A 21,981-nucleotide genomic window follows, 5' to 3' on the forward strand; every position below is an offset into this window, starting at 1 on the left:
CCCACCGTCCCTCAAAAAAAAGTGTTCTGCATTATGCAGCCCCTTCCCGGACAATTCAGACATAATAGGTCTATTGCCCCTCTAAGGAGATCAGTGTACAACAATTTGCTATCATAAATGGAACTGCCTAAATCATTCAGTTTAAAGACAATGCTGAATTAGTTTATAATTAAACTTGTTTTATTCTTTAAGAGATTTTAAGAGTACATATAAGAGTTAAATGGTTATAAGTAAATCTAAAATGTGTTCTAAACTTAACAAAAATTTGGTTCAAAGTGAAACTCTTACCACATGCTCCTAGCAATAGGGCTGACCAAATTTCAGGTCACCATCTGCTCGTGAAGTCCATAGGCTTTTTTGTCATCTTATATAGAAAAGAGATTAATTGAGGGCAAGAACATGGGATGCTTTTGCCCTTCACTTCTATAATTGATACCCTTTGAAATTGGATTTTCCTAAGGGTGACCCTTAGATAAAGTTCCATCCTGCTGTGAGTATGGAGGCTGATTGGTGGTGAAAACATTTCAATAGTGCTGTTTGCTAAGATGCAGCTGTATTTGTTCCTGCTCCACTTCCTTTCTGAAGAATAGCCACTTAGTGACTGCCCATCAGCTTTGCTAACACCTGGCTAGAAATTTAAACTTGTCCTTAGTCATTGAGAAACAGGTTTACCCACTCTCCAGTCTTCTGGAAAATGCACTTCAGTTATTTCACCTTATGTTCATACATTTTCATAATATTGCTACATTAATTCCATCATGATGGTATTAACCAGCAAGTTAGTTTTTAAACTATCTAGCAAATCATATTTTGTACAAAAATTACCACCATGCAGGGTATAGGGTGTGAATACAGGGGTGCATGTGGTCATTTCTACAGATGACTTTACTCACACTGTCTTCTATGCATGGAATTCCTTTCAGAAGTGGTCTGCCAAACCACTAACTTCTCTTTGAACTGTGATGAGGGAAAGTCATTTATTTTTTTCTTAATAATGGCTTGCTCCATCATGCTGTGCATAAGTCATTATTGTATTGATGTTAGCTCTGTGTCTGTTCTTACTGCTGTTTTGTTACCCATCCATCTGACATTAGGTCCTGAGCCAACAAGAAATAGAATGTAAGTAGACTGCTGTGCTTATACCCTGCACATTGCAAGATTAGGGTAATAGATTTTAAGATCTTCAAGATAGGGAGAATGTCTTCCTATTTGTACTATGAGGAAACTTGCACATTCTTGGATAGTGTCAAATAATTGTTAGCCTGTATGATGTTGGTACAAAAGTAAACAGAGCAGTCTAAATAGCAGAAAGCAAATAAGGGTTTTCCTAATATATTGGTTTCAATCTAAGTAGTAATTAGTAAAACAGGGAAGCCTTTTTGAAGCTGACCACAATCTTTCCTTTATTCTTCCCACATTGTTTATTTAATAGACCTGAACCTATAAACAATAGAATGAAATACATCAGTAAACAGCAGAGGCATCCACTTGCATCTAGCCAATAGGAAGAAATGAGTTTGAGCAGTCAGCACTGATGAGCAGAAATAGAATGAGTGGATAAAGTGTAATTTGTCAACTGAGTAGGTGTATTTTTATTTACAATTTACTTTGAGACCAAACTATTTTAAGCCCAAAACTGTTCATTCTCCAAGTCAGAGAGATGTAAATGAATGAAAAACTCACGAGGACTAGGTTTTGTTTATTTGTTTAATACCCATCTGTATTTTACTGGGAGGATGCCAGGAAAAAAACCCATTCATATTGCTACCATGCGCACTAGCTTTAGAGCCTTTTTGCTTACAGGCTGCGGCAACTGCAGCAGAGATTTAGGTACCAAACCTTGCTCAACCTCAAGTATTTTTAATTGAATATTTATATTGTATAGCAGAGGTCCCCAAACTGGGGGGAGTCTGTGCGTGCGCGCACACACACCCAAAAAAGAAAGAGGCACGAAGGAACATCCAGCAGGGCACAGGCCAGCCCTCACCAGGTGAGGAGAGAGTAACTCTTGGCCCATTCTGTTCTGCTCTTGCCCTCAGCCATATTCCCATGCTGACCTCAGCTTTGGCTGTAGCCCCAGTCCCAGCTGGGTGCAAGGCCAGGAGCAGAGCTACACCTGACTGGGACCTGGAAACCACAGCTCCACTTTTGCCCTTGGTTCCTGACCAAAGTCCTGTTCCCAGTCCCAAACCCACCCCAATGTGGCTCCAGCCTCAACCCCCCTTTACTTCTGTCTGTCTCTCTCTTCCCCCCCCCCCCCTCCTTCCCTCAAAGGCCACACAAGCATAAGGAGGACACAACTCTCAGCAGTTGGGGACCACTGCCATATAGGAACAGGGATGAAGAGAGGACCAGTGTTCACTAGAAACAATTCTTAAGTTTAAGATTTTTAAACTACATAAAAATAACACCCACCAATAACTGCCTGGGACCCCATAGCTCTGTGCATGGTGTGACCTAGCTCCAACAACTCCCTGGGAGACCCTACTGTTCACTGTGAGGGAAATACCTTATGACCACCTGCTACCGTATATGACATATATATCAGACATGGCCAAACTGCAGCTCATAAGCATTTTTACTTTTCTCCATCTACCGGACTGGAGGGAGGGAGGGAGGAAAGAAGCTGGGTGCTTCTGTCTTGCAGTACGATGGTGAAGCTAGGGGCTTCTACCCAGCAGGATCAGGGCTCTTGAGGAATGAGTCCTGCGGGTTGCACCTGCTGTGGCTCAAGATTTCAGCAGCAGCCAGGCTGAAGCACTGAGCCATGGCAGGCGCACCCACAGGGCTGGAGCCCTGAGACCCCATCCCTGTAGATCTGAAGCCCCGAGACCCGGCAGGTACCTGTCGTGGGGTGGAGCTCCGAGTTCCCTCCCTGCGAGGCTGAAACGCAGAGCCCCAGCTCTTACCCCTCTGAAGCTCGTTATAGGCAGCTGGGAGGGTCGGTAAGGTATAGGCAAAAGGAACCAATCCCCCTGCACCACACACACGCTAGGCCCCTCCCCACACATATTTACCCCGTCACATGACAAAGGAGGCCCTGCTATGCACCTTCTGATTGGTCCTATGCATTGTTCCTTGTGATTGGCCTGCTCTCGGACACCCCCCCTTCCCACGTGAGGGGGGCGAGTCACGCGATTTCCGGGAACCCGTCAGGAAGAGACATAAACAAAACAAACCCCAAAGCAGCATGGAGGGTCCGGGCCGGAGCGGGACGGGCGGCGCCCCCTACTGAGACACTCCTCTCCCCCGCTGGGTCGGGGGCACGCCAGGTGAGAGACAGATGCTGCTGCAGCCTCGGACAGGGAGGGGTCGTGGGGATGGTGGTAGCAGTAGCCCCCGGCGGGGCGGAGGCTGTAGACACTGTGGCACTAGTAGCCCATGGAAGGATAGGGGCTTCGGGCTGCTGTGTGAAGGCTGGCGCAATCGCTGCCGCGACTGGGGGCTGCATTCAGCGCTCCTTTAACCCAGCAGCGGAGATCAGGAGCATCGCTGATGCACACGGGCAGGAACCGGGGCATTGAGGCCAGGACAACCAGAGGCTGAAAGAAGGGGTGTGTCTGCCTCTGATTCCTTCTCCTGGGTTTGGAGAGGCGCGTGGGATGGGGAAGTATCACGCGGATAGAGGTGTGGAGATCGGTAGACACTCCTCCAATGGTTGCTGGTAGTGGAATAGGAACAGCTCCGTGCTAGGCAGATGTCTGAGTTGCTCTGTTTCTGGCCCTTTGGGACGGTGATAGTACCGATGTAGCTTCTTATGCCTGCTGTGTACTTTGAAAATGAATGGCTGCGAGTTGTAGCAAAGGAGTTGGAAGAGAGTGGAAAGGAAAGAAACAACATATGCAAGGGCGCGCACATGTTGTCGACTTCTATTCCAGATTACATCGATCAGGAGGGGGTCTGTATTGTGACAAGGGGAGCAAGCCCTGCTCAGTACGATTATAGGGATTAAAGCACCTTCGCTACAGGGGATGGTTGTGTGGGCGAAGGGTATCAGTACATATAGGGGAGACAAGCCACAGTTGAGTGGGTGAGGAGTATGGGAAGTGGCTGAGTGAGGCTCCCTGCTCAGCCCTGTGACCCTGTGTAACTAGTTTGGGGTTTTGGGGTGGAGGATCCGTGGTTTTGGGGTTCATCGGGACAGGCCTGAACCGGCTACCATCAAAATCCATCCTTATTTCTTCCCCTGGAGAGGGATTGTGGAGCGAGTCTGGATGCCTGTAAGCCTCCTGACCCTAGGAGAGAAGAGTAGCTACCTATGGGCACCCAGCGGTCGGTGGGGCGAGGGGAGCCCCCGCTCCCGTGTCTATACGGTGGAGTTGATGAGGGTAGATTCCTTTATTGCTTCCCTCTGGACCGAAGTAGCTTCCCGCTCCTCCTTTCCTTGCGGCGTGGGAACAGCGGCACAGCCTAGCTGAGGAGGCTCCGAAAGTGATTTGTTTACATGTTGCCTCACACTAGCTTGAAAGAGCCGCTGGGTGGGTGAGTGGCGGCGTTTCGGGCCAATGGGTGCGAACTTAGGAGGTCGATTGGCCAATCAGATTGGGAAGGGGCTGGGGCTGGCTGTGTCACTTGTTAGGCTGTGTTTAGTGCTGGTTGGTGGGGCGGCCATGTTGGCTAGGAGGTGTGTTAGTGGGTCAGGAGAAGGAGGAGGCGGCGGCGAGGCCGAGGCACGAGGGGTTGGCGAGGGGCAGCTCCCCACGGAGCGGGGGTGGTAACATCTGGGCGGAGCTGGGCCGAAAGTGGGGGAGTCAGGCGGGCTCAACCAGGGGTGTCCCATGAAGGGCAGCTCCTTCCCCTTTGAGGTGACGGGAGAGGCACAGGTAGGGCTCCGGGGCGAGGCAGAAGGGGAGCTGGTGTCTGACTTAGTGATTGGGCTGGGAGGCAAGACGTGTCAGCAGGCACAAGCTGGCCAGGACGTAGTTTACAAAACTAGTGAAACACCCCCTCTTCTGCTGTCACTACCCTACACACACTGGGACCAGCTTCCCTAATTGCCACCTGACCCAAGGCAGACCTAAAACCTTGCTGTGCAAATTGACGTAGTGACTTGTCAGGACTTCTCATCACTAATAGTGTATGTTTGTATCAGGAAACTGAGGATGAAACTTTTTTTTTTTTGTTGATATAGAGTCTCTGTAACTTGTTCTTTGAAGTTACATTCTCTGTTCATGTTTAAACCCTCCCTTCTTGCCCCATGAGTAGGTTTGTTTTGGTCAATTTCACAGTCGTAGGATTTTAAAACTAGTAATTTTCATGAGTTTAACTATTTAAGTGGAAGATGTCTTGGTGTTCTAAATGTAGGGATCCTGACCCAAAAATGAGCTGAAGTCTAAGGTGGGTACCACAAGGTTATTGGGTTTATTGTAGTCCTGTTGTTCTTACTTCTGTACCGCTGCAGGTGGTGGTGCTGCCTTCAGAGCTGAGCATCTAAAGAACTGTATATGCTGGCTGGGAACCCAGCTGTGATGGCAGAGCCATTGCCAATAGCAGCACAGAAGTAAGGATGGCATAGTATGGTGGTGGTATCCTTTTGCACTGCTGCCTGCAGAGCTGGGTCATCAGTCAGCAGCTGCCACTCTCTGGCCACCCTGCCCTGAAGGTAGTAATGTGGAAGGAAGTGTGGCACTGTATAGTATTGCCACTCTTACATTTCTGCACTGTTGCTGGTGGGGCACTGTCTTCAGAGCTGGGCAGATAGACCAACAATTAGTGCTCTTTGGCTGCCTGGCTCTGCAGGCAGTGCAGAAGTAAGGGTGGCAGTAACATGGCCTCCCCCCAACCAAAAAGTAACCTTGCAACCCCCTTGCAACTTCCTTTGGGTCCAGACCCCAAATTTGAGAAGCACTGGTCTCCCCCGTGACATTTGTACAGCATATGGTAAAAGCACAAAAAAGACCAGATTTCAGAAGGGAAGACCAAATCCCATGGTCTGAAATGCATTTTTCATGGCCATGAAATTGGTAGAGTCCTACCCTTAAGTCTTTTCACTTCACATTGTAAATGAGGCATAATGATATACATTATTGATTCTCTACAAAAAAGTTTGATCAAAAATTCAGAAAATGTCATAAAATGTTCACTAACTATTCTAGAAATGTGGAGTTTAATCCAGTATTTATCTGAATTACATCCATTTTTTAAGAAAATTAAGATATTTATCCTAGCAGGAAATTTCTGTTCAACCTTCCTTCCATTCTTTTAAATAAGAAATAACATTCCGTGAGCTCATTCTTTTAAGGAGTTTTGTGTTGATGGACCCTGGCACAAAGTCTCTTTCAAAATAATGGGTCTCCGAATAGATATACTTCTGCACCTACAAGGACCCTTCCCTACTTTCAGCTGGCATCTGCTTACAGGGAACTCTTTGTATGATTAGGACCTTTTTATGAACTACTGAATGTATTCTTCCCTTTGAGTAAAGGTGCATACCCTAATTTCATCCCTGTGATTTGACAGTTCCTTAATACAACTGTGGAATGAGAATAGGTGAGGCACACTATTTTTTTTTAGAGGATTATTTTCAATAACTGATCAGTAATTAATATTTTAATTTCAGGACCAGAATTCTTCTAGCATTTATTCTCAACTAACCAATTACAAAAAATGTTCCACTCATTTCAAATTCCAATACAGACTAGATACTTCAAGTTTTCAACTGTACACACTGAAATATTAATTTCAGGATTGACAGCACAGGAAGCCCAATCTGTTCACTGTGTAACTCCTTGAGGTCTCCCTGCTGTAAAAGTGTCAAAGTGCTCAGACTTGGCCCCTGGTCTTTCAAGCTATAAGAGACTTGAATTCAAAATACAGTAATAAAAAGGTGGGCTGACATCTAGATTGTATTCCAGAAAGCTTGCTTCTGTGCACAGTTCAGGTTCCCTTGTGGGGTTTTTAATTATATCATTTGCACATAATTTTTGGAGTAAGAATAGTAAATGTGACTACAGGAGTCTGGGGGACTGGTGCATTTTTCTCGTGAGCAGCCTAGATAAGGGATGGAATCTGTTAGTCTAAAATATTTTTAGTACAGGCAGTCCCCGAGTTACGCGGATCCGACTTATGTCGGATCCGCAGTTACGAACGGGGCACTTCCTCTCCCTGGTCTCGAGCAGACCAGGGAGAGGAAGCAAAGCGGAGGCGGAACGCGCGGCCAGCTGACAGCCCAGACGCGTCTGGGCTGTCAGCTGGCCGCGCGCTCCGCTCTGCTCCCCCCCCCCCCTGCAGACCAGGGGGAGGGGGAGCAGAGCGGAGCAGAGCAGAGCGGCGGAACGCGCGGCCAGCTGACAGCCCAGAGTCTGGGCTGTCAGCTGGCTGCGCGTTCCGGCGCTCTGCTCTGCTCCGCTCTGCTCCCCCTCCCCCTGGTCTGCAGACCAGGGGGAGGGGGAGCAGAGCGGAGCACGCGGCCAGCTGACAGCCCAGATGCGTCTGGGCTGTCAGCTGGCCGCGCGTTCTGCCGCTCTGCTCTGCTCCGCTCTGCTCCCCCTCCCCCTGGTCTGCAAACCATGGGGGGGGGGGAAGCAGAGCGGAGCACGCGGCCAGCTGACAGCCCAGACGCTTCTGGGCTGTCAGCTGGCCGTGCGTTCTGCCGCTCTGCTCTGCTCCGCTCTGCTCCCCCTCCCCCTGGTCTGCAAACCATGGGGGGGGGGGGGAAGCAGAGCGGAGCAGAGCAGAGCGGCAGAACGCACGGCCAGCTGACAGCCCAGAAGCGTCTGGGCTGTCAGCTGGCCGCGTGCTCCGCTCTGCTTCCCCCCCCCATGGTTTGCAGACCAGGGGGAGGGGGAGCAGAGCGGAGCAGAGCAGAGCGGCAGAACGCGCGGCCAGCTGACAGCCCAGACGCATCTGGGCTGTCAGCTGGCCGCACGTTCCGCCGCTCTGCTCTACTCTGCTCCCCCTCCCCCTGGTCTGCAGACCTGGGGGACAGGGAGCAGAGCAGAGCAAAGCCGCGGAGCCCGAGGGCAGCAGGATAGCCACGGCACGTCTGGGCTGTCCCGCTGCCCGCGTGTTCCGCCGCTTTGCTCCCCGTCCCCCTGGTCTGCAGACCAGGGGGACGGGGAGCAAAGCAGAGCAAAGCCACGGAGCCCGAGGGCAGCAGGATAGCCACGGCGCGTCTGGGCTGTCCCGCTGCCCCCGTGCTCCGCGGCTTTGCTCCGGACGCCTGTGGTACAGCAGCTGGGGCGCTGCCGGTTGGTCCCGTAGCGCCGCTCTGGGTGCCACTGGACCAACCCAGCAGCACCCCAGCTGCTCTGCCCCAGGTGTCCCCTAGTCAGCAGCTGCTGAAAATGACCAGTGGCTGACTACAGGAAGCCCCTGCCCCGGGCTTCCTGGAATCAGCCGCTGATCAGTTTCAGCAGCAGCTGACTTGGGGATGCCTGGGGTTCTTAAGTTGAATCTGTATGTAAGTCAGAACTGGCGTCCAGATTCAGCCACTGTTGAAACTGATCAGTTTCAGCAGCGGCTGAATCTGGACGCCAGTTCCGACTTACATACAGATTCAACTTAAGAACAAACCTACAGTCCCTATCTTGTACGTAACCCGGGGACTGCCTGTAATTGGTATGTTTGGGATTGCCAACTAATCTGGTATGGTTGATCCTGAAGTAAAGTGGAGGGTTTACATGGCTTGTAAAACTCCTTGCTCCTGAAATGAAAAATGAATTATAATTCTCAGTACTGAAAAAGTGCTGTACAAATACTAGCTAACCGAAGAGGCAGTATTTACTGGTCAGAGGTGACCATCTCTGATATACCATGCCACTTAACTGTGTACCCCAGTTTTCCCAACTACACAATAAAAAAAATTATCAATATGAGAAGGATTTCTTAAGGTTTAAGCATGTAAAGCCCTACAAGAACTATTTATCTGAGGTATAGTAGAATTTCAGAGTTCTGGACACCAGAGTTTGAAACTGACCAGACAATCACATACCTGATTTGGAACCGGAAGTATGCAATCAGATAGCAGGCACATGCATATACACACACAAGCGAATAATGTGTTGCACCTCAGGACCTGAGCAGTGCTGAACTAGAGAATTTGCTGAACCATGGGAAGTCAATATTGTCTAGCAGCATTACCAAGACTTCCACTGCTTACTGAGCTCTTAAAAGGCAGTTAAAGGCAAATAAGAACTAAATAACAGCACTCCTGAGAGCTAGGAGTGGTAGCTGTAAACAGACTTTATGGAACTTTGGCCACACCTATAATAAGTGGTCAGCTGGCTAACTAAAATCATGCTGGACCACAGATGTTGCTGGACCAAAGAGTGTCAGATTAGAGAGGTTCAATCTGTAGTATGTTAAATATATACTACTAAAAAGAAAGGGAAAGTTTGAACAATATTGAACAAGGTAAGGAGACTGTTTCTGTGCTTGTTTCATTTAAGTTAAGGTGGTTGAAATCAGCATTTTCTTTCTGCATAGTAGAAGTTTCAGAGTCAGGGCTTGACAAATCAGTGAATCTACTCGCCCGTGGCGAGTAGATTTCAGCCAGTCGCCTGGTTTACCGGCGGCACACACATGCGCAATGCGGGTCTTGTGCATTCACAGTGCAGGGCTGGCGAGTAGATTTTGCCGCAGTTTGTCAAGCCCTGTTCATAGTTATATTAATGTTCAGTTGTAAACGTTTGAAAGGGAAACCATAATGTGAGTTCAGAACAACCTTCATTCCCAAGGTGTTCATAACTTGAGGTTTTACTAATTTTCTTATAGGATATGTCTACACTTGCGCCCTACTTCGGACTAAGGATGCAAATGCAGGCATTCGAAATTGCTAATGAAGCAGGGATTTAAATATCCCGCAGTTCACTAGCAAGGTCTCGCCGGTGCACTAGTTCAAATCACAGCTGATTTGAAAGTGAAAGTGTGCACTGGGACGCGTTAGTTCGAACCAAGGGGTTTGGTTTGAACTAACATTACTCCTCATTTTTGACCCAAGGGGTTTGGTTCAAACTAACGCATCCTGGCACGCACTTTCACTTTCGAATCAGCTGTGATTCAAACTAGTGTGCCGGCGAGATCTTGCTAATGAAGCACGAGATATTTAAATCCCCACTTCATTAGCAATTTCAAATGCCTGCATTTGCATCCCTAGTCTGAACTAGGGTGCAAAAGTAGACATACCCATAGGGAATAGACAGAATTTCCTATACATGGGTTAACAGATTGGTATTAGGGGATGATTAAGGAATGTATTGTCTTAGGCCTGTGGCATCCAACCAGTTCTGAAGCAATAGCCTCTATAGTGGCTACAGCTATAGGGAACTGGCCAAATAGCCACATTGTTCAAGCCAACTAGCCACACACAACCAGCCAAATAGCCATATGTGGCTAGCATGTTGCACGTCACAGTCTTAGGCTTTAAAGTGCAGCCTGGGCCATAACTCATTTTAAGGAAAAAACCCCAGGTTGGTATTTGTTCATTAGACTACATCTACACTGCAAGGTTTTTGTGCAAACCAGCTGTGTTTGTGCAAAAACCCGTGGAGCATCCACACCTCAAATGTGCTTTTACGGAAGTAAATCGACAGTTAAACGGCAGAAGAGGGCTTTTTCCGGTGTAGGTAAGCCTACTTCTACGAGGCATAACTCCCTTCTGCACTACAGCTATTGCGCAAAAAGGCAAGTGTGGATTCTCCAGAGGGGTTTCCAAGTAACCCCTATGGGAAAAAGCACAGATGCTCAGATGGCCATTCTGTGAATTGCCATCAGAGCTTTCTTGCACAAGAGTGTCCATGCAGTGTGGACGCTCTCTTGCACAAAAGCACATCGCTTTTGTGATGTGCTTTGAGGTGTGGATGTGCTCTTGCACAAGAAGTTTTTGTGCAAAAGCTCTTGCGCAAAAGGCTTCTTGCACAAGAAGCATGTGGTATAGATGTAGCCACAGGGTATGTCTACACTACACTACAGAGTTTTTTTCAGAAAAACGGCCGTTTTTCAAAAAACCCTTCAATTACGTCCACATTGCAGTTGTGTTCTTCTGAAACAAAATCAAAAGGCCAGAGGGGTTTTTCTGACATTTGTAATCCTCATTCTACGAGGAAGTAGACTTTTTCCGAAAGAGCTCTTTCAGGAAAAGGCATGTGTGGATGGGGAAGAGCGAGTTCTTTTGAAGATGAGGGAAAAGGAAAAAGCACAAAGTGCCCTGGTGGCTACTCTGTCCATAGTAATCACAGCTGAAATGCGAGATAGCATCCACACTGAATGGACGCTATCTTTTGAAAAAGCAGATAGCTTTTCAATGTGCTTTTGCAGTGTGGACACTCTTTCAGAAGAAGTTTTCTGGAAGATCTCTTCTGGAAAAGCTTCTTCTGAAAGAAGCCTGCAATCTAAACATAGCCCTACATTTCCTACAGGCTTTTGGATGGGGTAGCCAATTGGATTATATTTTTATTAGTTATTTGTTAATGGGTAAACTGACTATACTTTAATACTTATTGGCTATAAAATGTGTGTTTGAAGTATGTTGTGTTGAGACACCCAGTTAATGTCAAAACTTCTAGTGTTTTCATAAATAAATTCCACAGTAAAATGACTTAGAATAGGTTTACATTTTCCTTCAACCTGGCGGTGTCTGAACATTAAGGATTTCTTCTTTTTTCTTGCCCTCACATCCTCCTCAAGGACTCTGCTCTATACCCTGTCTCCTGCACTGGCAGAAGAGTGGAAACAATGACTTCATATTCTATATGTCTATATATCATTGCTTATGCTAGGATACTCCTTCCAAAAGAGCAGTTATATAATTGCCTAGTTTTGTTTTCAGTTTCTCTCTCCATCATACTCTTTCTAGTAGTGAATTCCTATGAAACATAATCAGAGGTAACTGGTTTCATCATTATCTCTTGTGAAAGTAACTCTTTTGTAGTTTTATAGTATTCTGGTAAAATCCATGTAATAATTAATCCCTTTCATAGTTAAAACTGATTCCTGAAAATATTAAAAGATCTTAAGAATTAATTGAAAGCTGTTAATAAATTGCCTGAAAACAGTGTAACCTCTCGCACTTGAATATAGACGAAAATACAAAACACTGTTTCACTAGATGCTATAATCCAACTTAATTTGCTGAATTTTTCCATTTGGTCTGGTGAGCTTTTTTTTGACTGACATATACATGCAGCAGGTGTTCAGAGGAGAGTGGTCCTCATGGTACTATTGTTTAAAGACAAATGTAGGGTCATAGTTAGAGCAGGGATATGAATCAAGATATCTGGGTACTGTGCCCAATTTTTCCACTGACTTGTAATATCCTGGAGCAATTCACTTAATTTCCCCATACTTCAAATTCCCTGTCCTTTTCAGAAGAGGAATAGTGACGCTTATGTTTCGAGATCCCTTGGGCTGCTGTTTAAAATACATTGCTTTTGGCACCTGCAGCAGCAAAACAGTGAGGCAGGCAAGATTCAGTTATTTAACAATATTAATTAGTTCTACATGTCTAGTCAAACACCTGCCCCCTGGCCAACCCCTAAATTCACAGATAAGTAAATATTTTATTATAATTTTGATATGGAAGAGTAATCTCACTGGGGGGGAGAGAGAAGAGCAACTGGAGCTGCTGTTCCCTTCTGGGAGAGAGAGGCAACCCTGTAAGCAATGTGAGCCTGGGGCCTACTACTCTAAAATGAAGAGTGAAAGAATTTGATAGCAGAACATTTCAGAGGGACAGTATTTTCTTAAAATAGGAGTAGTGTCCTGAGCTGTTGCTTGCTTTTCAGGATCAGAGGCGAAGCCAAAGGGCACCATGGCTTGGGTAATGCTGCTGCTGGTATGTCTGCAGTCTAATGTTGGAGGAGGTGAGGGAAATGAGCCTTTGGGCACCTGTGGATGTATACATATATACAGGGCTCGACAATCTTAATCTCAGAAGAGCCAGGTTCTGGCGATCTGCGCATGCGCAGAATGCCGGACAGCGCCTGCATATATAGGTTTGCTAGGGGAAGTTTCAACTAGGGAGGTTTGAAATAGTTTATTTCAATAATCTTGTAACCGCTAAAATTCTTAGCGGTTACACGATTACTTAGTGCTGTCCCCTCCCGGGAGGCAGGCTGGCATCCAGTATGCTCCCAGCCCCATTCCCGGGGAGACTACTGCCACCTCTGTTACAAAGGCAGAAGTGCAGGGTGGCAGCAGCCCCTGTCTTCAGGGGGCCTGAGCTCCCCGTGGACAGAGACTGCTCCAGCATTGTGGGGAGCTCAGGCACCCTTTGGACATGGGTTGCTGCCGTCTTCCGCCCCTGCCTCTGTAACAGTCAGCAGCATGGGGTGGCAGGCAGGAGCTGGAAACTACCTCCTGCCTGCTGGCTCCCTGTGTGGACCAGCTCCTGCCTGCCACCCCACTGAAGGCAGCAGCATGGGGTGGCAGGCATCTCCCTTGTGTGCTCTTCATTTAAAATTTTGACCAGTAGGTTGGGACTGAGCCAGCCTGTCAATCTGAGTTTTAAATGCAGAACATGCAGTGGAGGGGTGAGTTGTGATTAACTGGAATTGTTAACTGATAAGCAATCACTTACCGTATTTTCCGGCGTATAAGATGACTTTTGATGTTAAAAAACATCCCCCAAAAATCGGGGGTCGTCTTATACGCCGGGTATACAGCTTTGCGGCTTTGCAAAGCCTCGGGGGAAGCCAGCGGCGGGGCAGCCCAGGCGCGCCGGGGCTGTCCCGCTGCCGGGGCGTCCTGAGAGGCTTTGCTCCTGGTGTCCCTGGTCTGCTGGAGACGGTCCCCAGCAGACCAGAGGCACCAGGAGCAAAGCCGAAGCGGCGGCGGGGTGCCGCGCTTCTGAGGCTTTGCTCTGGCAAAGCCTCAGAGGCGCGGGACCCTGCCGCTGCTGCAGCTTTGCTCCCGGTGCCTCTGGTCTGCTGGGGACCGTCTCCAGCAGACCAGGGACACCGGGAGCAAAGCCAGGGAGGAAGAGGGGCACTGGGGTATAAGACAAAATCCTATCTTTTAACTAAAAAATTAGGGGGTCGTCTTATACGCCCAGTCGCCTTATACGCCGGAAAATAAGGTACTGGTTAACCTGTTAATGGCTACTTGGTTGACATCCATAGTTTCAACAGTATTTAAAGACTCTTAGATGTTAAGGTGAGAAGGGACTATCATGATCATCTATTTTGAGAGGAAGAGAGAGAAAATATAAAGGAAGAGGTATAAGTACATATTGGATCAGACCAACTGTCCATCAAGCCCAGTATCCTGTCTGCTGACAGTGACCAATACCAGATGGAGGGAACACAACAAGCTCACATGATCCTTCTCCTGTCACCCATAACCAGACAAAAAGAAGCTAGGGACACCATTCTTATCCATCCTCGCTAATAGCCATTAATGGACCTAACCTCCATGGATCTATCTAGCTCTTTTTTGAACCCTGTTAAAGTCCGATCCTTCACCACATCCTCTGGCAAGGAGTTCCTGAGATTGACTGTGAGCTAAGTGAAGAAAAACTTCCTTTTGTTTGTTTTAAACCTGCTACCCACTAGGTTAATTTGGTAACCTGTAGTTCTTATATTGTGGTAATAAATAAATAACTTCCTTAATTCACTTTTTCCACACTAGTCATAATTGTATAGACCTCTATCATAGCCCCCTTTTGTCTTCTCTTTCCTAAGATGAAAAGTCCAAGTGTCTTTAATCTCTCTTCATATGGGACCCATTCCAAACCCCTCATCATTTTTGTTGCTCTTTTCTGAACCTTTTCCAATGTAGAATAGGCATGTTAATGGTTACCGAGAACAACTCTGCGGGCAGAAGTGCTCCAGCCCTGTGAGGCTGCTGGTACAGGCTGGGAGACAGCAGCCTTGCATGGGGCTGGAAGTGGCATCACGTGGAGAGGACTCCCCCAGCTGCCTCTTTCAGCCCGGCATGTGGCTGCCAACACCCAGCCTGGGGTCAGAAGCAGTCTGGCTGGAGCAGCCCCTGCCTGCAGCATGGAGGCCCCAATGCCCGCTCCCATTTAATCAGTTAATTGGTTAAACCTAACATTTAACCAGTTAACTAATTAAATGGGATTTTATATCCCTAATGTAGAACAAAGTTACTATAGTTAGAGAAAGTGGGGGCACTACATTCAAAACAATGATGCAAAGTTATGTTGTCCATAACAGAAAACAAAGTGAAATACAGGCAGTCCCCGGGTTACGTACAAGATAGGGACTGTAGGTTTGTTCTTAAGTTGAATCTGTATGTAAGTCGGAACTGGCGTCCAGATTCAGCCGCTGCTGAAACTGATTAGTTTCAACAGCGGCTGAATCTGGACGCCAGTTCTGACTTGCATACAGATTCAACTTAAGAACCCTAGGCATCCTCAAGTCAGCTGCTGCTGAAACTGATCAGTGGCTGATTCCAGGAAGCCCGGAGTAGGGGCTTCCTGTAGTCAGCCACTGGTCAGTTTCAGCAGCGGCTGACTTGGGGACGCCTGGGGCAGAGCAGCTGGGGTGCTGCTGGGTTGGTCCAGTAGTGCCGCTCCTCGGCGCTACTGGACCAACCCAGAGGCACCCAACCTGCTCTGCCCCAGGCGTCCTGATTCAGCCGCTGCTGAAACTGACCAGCAGTGGCTGAATCAGGACGCCTGGGGCAGAGCAGCTGGGGTGCTGCCGGGTTAGTCCAGTAGCGCCCAGAGCGGCGCTACGGGACCAACCGGCAGCGCCCCAGCTGCTGTACCACAGGCGTCCAGAGCAAAGCCGCGGAGCACGGGGGCAGTGGGACAGCCCAGACGCGTCTGGGCTGTCCGCTGCCCACGTGCTCCGCCGCTTTGCTTCCTCTCCCTGGTCTGCTGGAGACCAGGGAGACGGGCCCTGTTTGTAACTGCGGATCCGACATAAGTCGGATCCGTGTAACTCGGGGACTGCCCGTAAACCCAGGAAATGGAAAGAAGCTATAAGAAAAACACAAGAGACAAAACAAATGAAATTCAATAAGGACAAATGCAATGAACTACACTTGTGAAGGAACAACCAGTTGCACACATACAAAAATGGGAAATAGCTATGTAAGAAGGAGTACTATGAAAAGGAACCTAGGGGTCATAGTGGTCCGCAAGCTAAATATGAGTCAACAGCGTGACCGTGTTGTGGGATAGGGGAAGGAAACATTTTGGAATATATTAGCTGGAGTATTGCAAGGAGGAGATGAAAAGTAATTCTTCCACTCTACTTCATGCTGATTAGGCCTCAGCTGGAGTATTATGTCCATTTCTTGGTGCCACATTTCAGAAAAGATGGGGGCAAATTGGAGGAGGTCCAGAGAAGAGCAACAAAACTTACCTAAAGGTTTAGATAACATGGCCTATGAGGGAAGATAGGAAAAAGTGGGTTTGTTTAGTCTGAAAAGGAGGCGACCAAAGGGACAGACCAGCTTTTAAGTACCTAAATGGTGTTAATAGGAAAAGGAGAGAACATTATTCTCCTTAACCTCTGATGATAGGACAAGAGGCAATGGGCTGAAATTGCAGCAAGGGAGGTTTAAGTTGGATAATAGGAAAAACTATCCTAACTATCAGGATCCAGGTTAAGTACTGGAAAAAATTGCCTAGTGAAGTTGTGGAATCTCCATCATTGAAAATTTTTCAGAGCAAGTTAGTCAGGGATGGTCACGATGGTGCTTTACCCTACCAAGAGTGCAGGGGACGAGGCTTTGAGGTTCCTTTCAGTTATATAAATCTGTGAAATCTAGTTAATTAAAAAAGATTGTTAATGCTACAGCAAAGTATAGTACACACACCTTGTACAGATCATTGTTCTTAAATTACATGGCCATAACTTTGGGGTTTGTGACATCTCTGGCATTCTTCACTTAGGATTAGTTCTACTAATAGGTGTTCAGAGAAACTTTCAAGTTTTATTTCTTCATCTTCCAGATACTGTACAAATATTAATATCAGTAAAGTATTGATTGACATGGGAAGTCATGAAAACATGTTTTCTCCTCCCTTCTGTTATGGAACTTTGACATAGCAGCTGAAACACTTTTCGTGATAGTGGAAATGTAATTGTTTATGTAATGCACTTTAACTCTGTAACTAAGTGCTTAACTGCTGTGATAATGACTTGCACAGTGCCTATTAACAAAAGATATAGCTATACTTACTATTTTTAAACTGTACAAAATGTGCATCTAAAATCGCAAACAGTTAAAAGCAAGATTGCTATTTCATAACTAAAGTACAAAAATTCCTACTGCAGATTGAGGTGCACTGTAATTGGTAAAGCCATTCAGCAGTTCTCTTGCAGTTGTTTGCAAGTTTCTTTCTCTCTGGGGTTTCTTTTGGGTGAATTTAATATTGGCAAAAGATGATGGATTTAGAACTTGGGAGAATAAAAAAATACAACACAGGAAGTGGCAATGTGAGGTCCCATGTGCTGCCACATCAAATGTAACAACTCTGGCATTGGATGGTCCAGCTTGAAAGTTGTGTCTATGGTTCATTTAGTATCTCTATTAAAAGATCACCAGAAAGATAGTTAGGAAAGTTACCATATTGTCTAACAACTGATATTAGATTAATAATTCATTTTGTAGTTGATTGGCCATAATCTTATGGTAACAGCACCCCTGGGGCATCACTGATGGAGGTGAAAGTGTGTATTCCATTACCAGTGCCCACTATTCTTTAATGTTTATTTAGGGGATTAATAGAACCCATTTAAAGGGCAAGTGCTCCGATACAACTTTCAGTGTATTGATTTTCAGTATTTTACTCCTGTTATAGGACTCCTAGAATTCTTTCCTTTCATTCAAATCTGTAGTCAGTATGCTGAATCCTGATCTGCATCACCCCCGCTAGTCTGGTCAAGTGTGGTCTTAAGCATACTCAGTTTATAGTGGATGAAATGTATGGTAGTTTTAGGAGGATAAATGGGTCCTTTGAGATCCACAAACTCATTTCCCTTTTCAACCAATTCAGATTTTAAACCTATGTTTAAATATGCCATTGCCGATTGGAGTATTACATTTTAATCTTCTAGCCCCCAGAAAATATTAAGTAAGTGTGAATATTTATTTTGTTTTATCATGAAGATTTTGATGATTCCAAGGAATTTAGGAATGGAAAAGGATAAAAGGCAGACTTACTCTATAGTAAATGTTGCACGCTATAGACTAATTTCTAAGGGGTGGCTGTGTTAGTTTGTAACTTTAAAGATTAGTTGTTGTTTAACTGTAGACTAAGAATCTCTAACTGGCTTATGCCCCTCGCTGTCTTTTTCCATGCAGTTGGCTTGTTCTCAAAACTATTGGGAAATACCAAAAGTTATCCATAGAGTATGAGTATTAGCACTTATTTAAGTATGATTGAAATACCGTCATGGAAGTGTTCTGATGAGATTTTAGACTAAAGAAAACAATGAGTATTTGAATACATTCTGACTAGCCAAGGAAGCACAAAACATTTGAGACTGACATTATGAAATTATGTTGGAGACCAAAAACTAACATCCTTAAATTGAAGAGTTTGGTATGTTCCTGAGCCTATTGCCATAGGGCTTAGACAAAATTCTGCCCTGACTTTATATCTTGTGTATCAAAGGTAGTAGGGTGGCATGGATTGTAATGTCAAAATTTGACCTTGACACGCCATAGACTTGCAGCTTCAGATATTCTGGATGCCAAAAACCATTAAAATGCTCATATATTAAATTTATAGAAGATAAAATTGATCCGTTTAATTGTACAGAATTACAAAGTGACTGTAATATGCAGATTGGTGTTGAAAGATGTGATCCATTTCCCTTGCGCCCGTTCTTTCTTCTCCCCAGCTATTAAAGCAGGACTCCAAAATGTGTTTCCGTACATTCTTTAAAAAAATCAAGTTAAAGTGCAAGGTTTTGCTCATGATGAGCAAATGTTTTTTGCAGCTTAATGTGAAATTTCACAGCATTGAGCAAGCTGGCTCTGTAAATGTCTCTTTGTGTAGCTTTCAGTGCACTGAGATAGAGAAGGGCTGCACACTTGGTGCCTTGAGAGAGTCTGCCAGAATGTTTAAATGTCAATTGACACAAAAATAAAAAAGGGATTGTTGGAAATCTGAGGACAGGAATAAAATCTTCAGGAAGGACTGCATTTTTGTATTTGACCTGTAGACCATTAAAGGGATAACTTAATTGGAAGCATTTGTATTATCTTGCTGAGGATCTGTTTTGCCGAGTTAAAACTTGGGCTATATGAAGCTTTGTGGGTTTTATATATTTTTTTTCTGTTTATATTTGGGGCTCTGAAATTTAAAAAACACTTTATTTTGCTTTGGCACAAGTTTGTTTGCATTCTGTTTCACTTAAGATGTAAATACCTTTTAAAAATACTAAATTAAATATACAAAACTCAAAGGGAAGGAATAATTTATCTTCCTATGTTCATCTATAAAGGGACTTTTTTTCCTTGACAAGTTTACTCTGCTGTAGGAGCACATTCTAGCGCTATTTCTACATTTAAAAATGTGAATAAACGTATATAATCAGAGCAAATGGCTTCACTTATTTAGAATGGAACTGTTTGCAAAATTTAAAAAAAAATACATTCAAAGAAATGGAAATAGTTCTAGTATTAGGGATGTTAGATATTGTGTAATTGAATAGTCGAGTAACCACATGAAATCTTATCCATTACTTGATTATTCTATAGTCCCCAAGAACAGGGTCAGCAGCCAGTTTACTCTCAGGGAGCCCCCTGCCACCTTGCACTGCTGCTTCTGATATAGAGGCAGCATCCCCTGTCTGCGAGAGGTCCCAACTCCCCACAAACAGAGGCTGCTGAGGGTGGGGAGGGAGACTGTTGTGAAGCAATCTCTGTCCCCAGTGAGCCTGGCCTGCCACAGACAGAGGCTGGTCCGGCGGCAGCATCAGCAGCCCCTGTCTATGTTGGGTGGGGGAGCTTCCCGTGGACATAAGCTGCTCTGATTGGGGAGGGGAAGGGGAAGGAGAGATGCAAGTAGTCAAGAAGATTAACTGTGGAATTACACCAGGAATGAATATGGCTATTTAGTTCTAATATATAAATCGGTTTCTCCTGCCCTCACCATTATTTATTTTCTTAGATTTTGTCCTGTAGAACCAAATACTTTGTTTTTTCATACCTTTGCTGCTTCATGCTGTTACAAATATAAATCCCTCAGAAAGGGAAAATGAGATGGGAATGAACTCTTATTTAGACATGCATTTGAACTATCCAAGGGACTACAGAAGATACTGAGTCAAGGAATTCAACCCAGAGCCAGGCAGAAGTCAGTGGAAGAGTAACAAAATCAGTCAAATTTTAAGTTCCAATAGAGAAGTTCTCTTTTTTTTTGTTTGTTGTTTTGTTTTGTTTTTTTTGCTTAATAGTGAGTGTGCCTGCTGCACTTGACTTTTGCCATTAGATGTTTTTGCATGAGAAACTGATTCAATCATAGCTGGGTGTGGATGGGCTGAACTTGTAAGAAAAGGATGGGGAAACACTAAAACAGGTATGCCCTCAGTATCTACTTCAGAAAAGATGATGACTGACTAATGATTACATGTGTCTCATTCTAGAATTTATTGACTTTGTGATATTAAATATGTGAAGACTGTTTCTTGTATGGTCTAAAAGTGTGCTGGGTACTTTTGAGCCATATCTACCTTGAAGAGCAATCTTGATAGAGGGCATACAAACATGGTGAGGGGGAAAGGTAACGGAAAGTAGTCTAAACCAGCTGTGAAGTTTTCACAAGTCTTGTTAGTTCTATGATTTTCTAGCTTTTTTTTAATTTAAACTAAGATGGGGGAGGAGAATTTAATTCTTGCAGTATGTTCAAGCATGAGGTCTATACAGTTGTGTGGAAGACTTTGGGGTTTTTTTTGCTTCCTCAGAAATTGTCATGTTGAGATGCTACTTTTTTTTTCTTGGATAAAAGGTGTATTTTCTTCTTTTTGTGGTACTTTAACTTGTACTGTAATAAACATTAACTTTTGGAGTTTGGTCTATTCATTTTACACAGAAGTCTACAAAGAGAGAAGAGCTCAGTGTGTGAACTGAAGTTATTTCAAGGAAATCTTCTATCCCTTTCATTGCATGTATTATATGCTACCCACTGACATTAAAGTAAAGCTGGAAAGAAATACAAAAGTGAAGAAAACAAGAAGTTTGGAATTGGATTTGGGGGATCTGGACTTGGAAATGCCTCAAGTAAGCTTAGTGTTTGTTTATAGTTTACTTCCCTGAACATATACACTTTACTTCATTTTTAAAAGTAAAGTTAATTTACAAGGTTATTTTCATCTAACAAGGGAACCTTGAGAAGAGGAGTATAAATTATAACAAATGAGATACTTTTCCCAATCTGCTTGAGTTAAAGCCAAGAGGCTGCGTAAAGTCAAAATTGTCCCCCTTCTGGGGTTGTATTTTGATTAATAATAAAGTAAACCTCAATGAACAAACAAAACTAAAGCTCAAGTCTTCTCCTCCAGTTTGACTGCTTTTAGAGTTGCTAAGTCTTGGCTCCTTCACCCATACCCTAGGTACTTTTTCTAAAGAATCACTTTTATTTTTCTTGTATGTGAACATACAAACCACCTTCATAGATAATAAAACACACTTACCGTTTTCTGGCAAGATTGTCACCTATTGGATTTTTAGGGAAACACCACCAAATTCTGATTTGTTAGTGTCATAATTAAGAAGTCTCTTGCCCAGTTCATTTCAAATTTTATAGAAGAAATTTTGACTTTTACCAGTCTGAGTCCAGTGTGATCTTTTTGTGGATTTTAGAGGAAGAGCAAAAATCAGGCTCACAACATTTGCAACCTAACTGTCATTGCTTCATTACATTGTTTCAGATTCTTTATTTTTAAACTAGCTGTTGAAGTTGACAGAGTATTATCCTGCCCAATGCTCGTGTGCACATATGTGATATAATTGATCAAGCTCTCTGACTTGTATCTCACTGTGACCTTCTCTTGAATATTATCCTGCTGTAGTACATACTTATCCTTGCTGCAAAAATTAGCATAGAAATGCTGGGAC

At 44.9% G+C, this 21,981-nt stretch overlaps 1 protein-coding gene across 2 annotated transcripts in view; it reads left to right on the forward strand.

The window, feature by feature from the left end:
- The first annotated feature begins 3,112 nt into the window (after positions 1 to 3,112).
- Positions 3,113 to 21,981, forward strand: part of CREBRF (CREB3 regulatory factor) — a 36,449-nt gene continuing 17,580 nt past the window's right edge. For both annotated transcript variants that reach the window (XM_006138136.4, XM_075900265.1), the window contains exons 1-2: positions 3,113 to 3,272; positions 20,957 to 21,144. In XM_006138136.4, coding sequence (XP_006138198.1) covers positions 21,031 to 21,144 — 114 coding nt within the window. In that variant the 5' untranslated portion in view covers positions 3,113 to 3,272; positions 20,957 to 21,030. The remainder of the gene's footprint in view (positions 3,273 to 20,956; positions 21,145 to 21,981) is intronic.

The sequence above is a fragment of the Pelodiscus sinensis genome, chromosome 17 (assembly GCF_049634645.1).
Source record: "Pelodiscus sinensis isolate JC-2024 chromosome 17, ASM4963464v1, whole genome shotgun sequence".
In the NCBI taxonomy this organism is placed as follows: Eukaryota; Metazoa; Chordata; order Testudines; family Trionychidae; genus Pelodiscus; species Pelodiscus sinensis.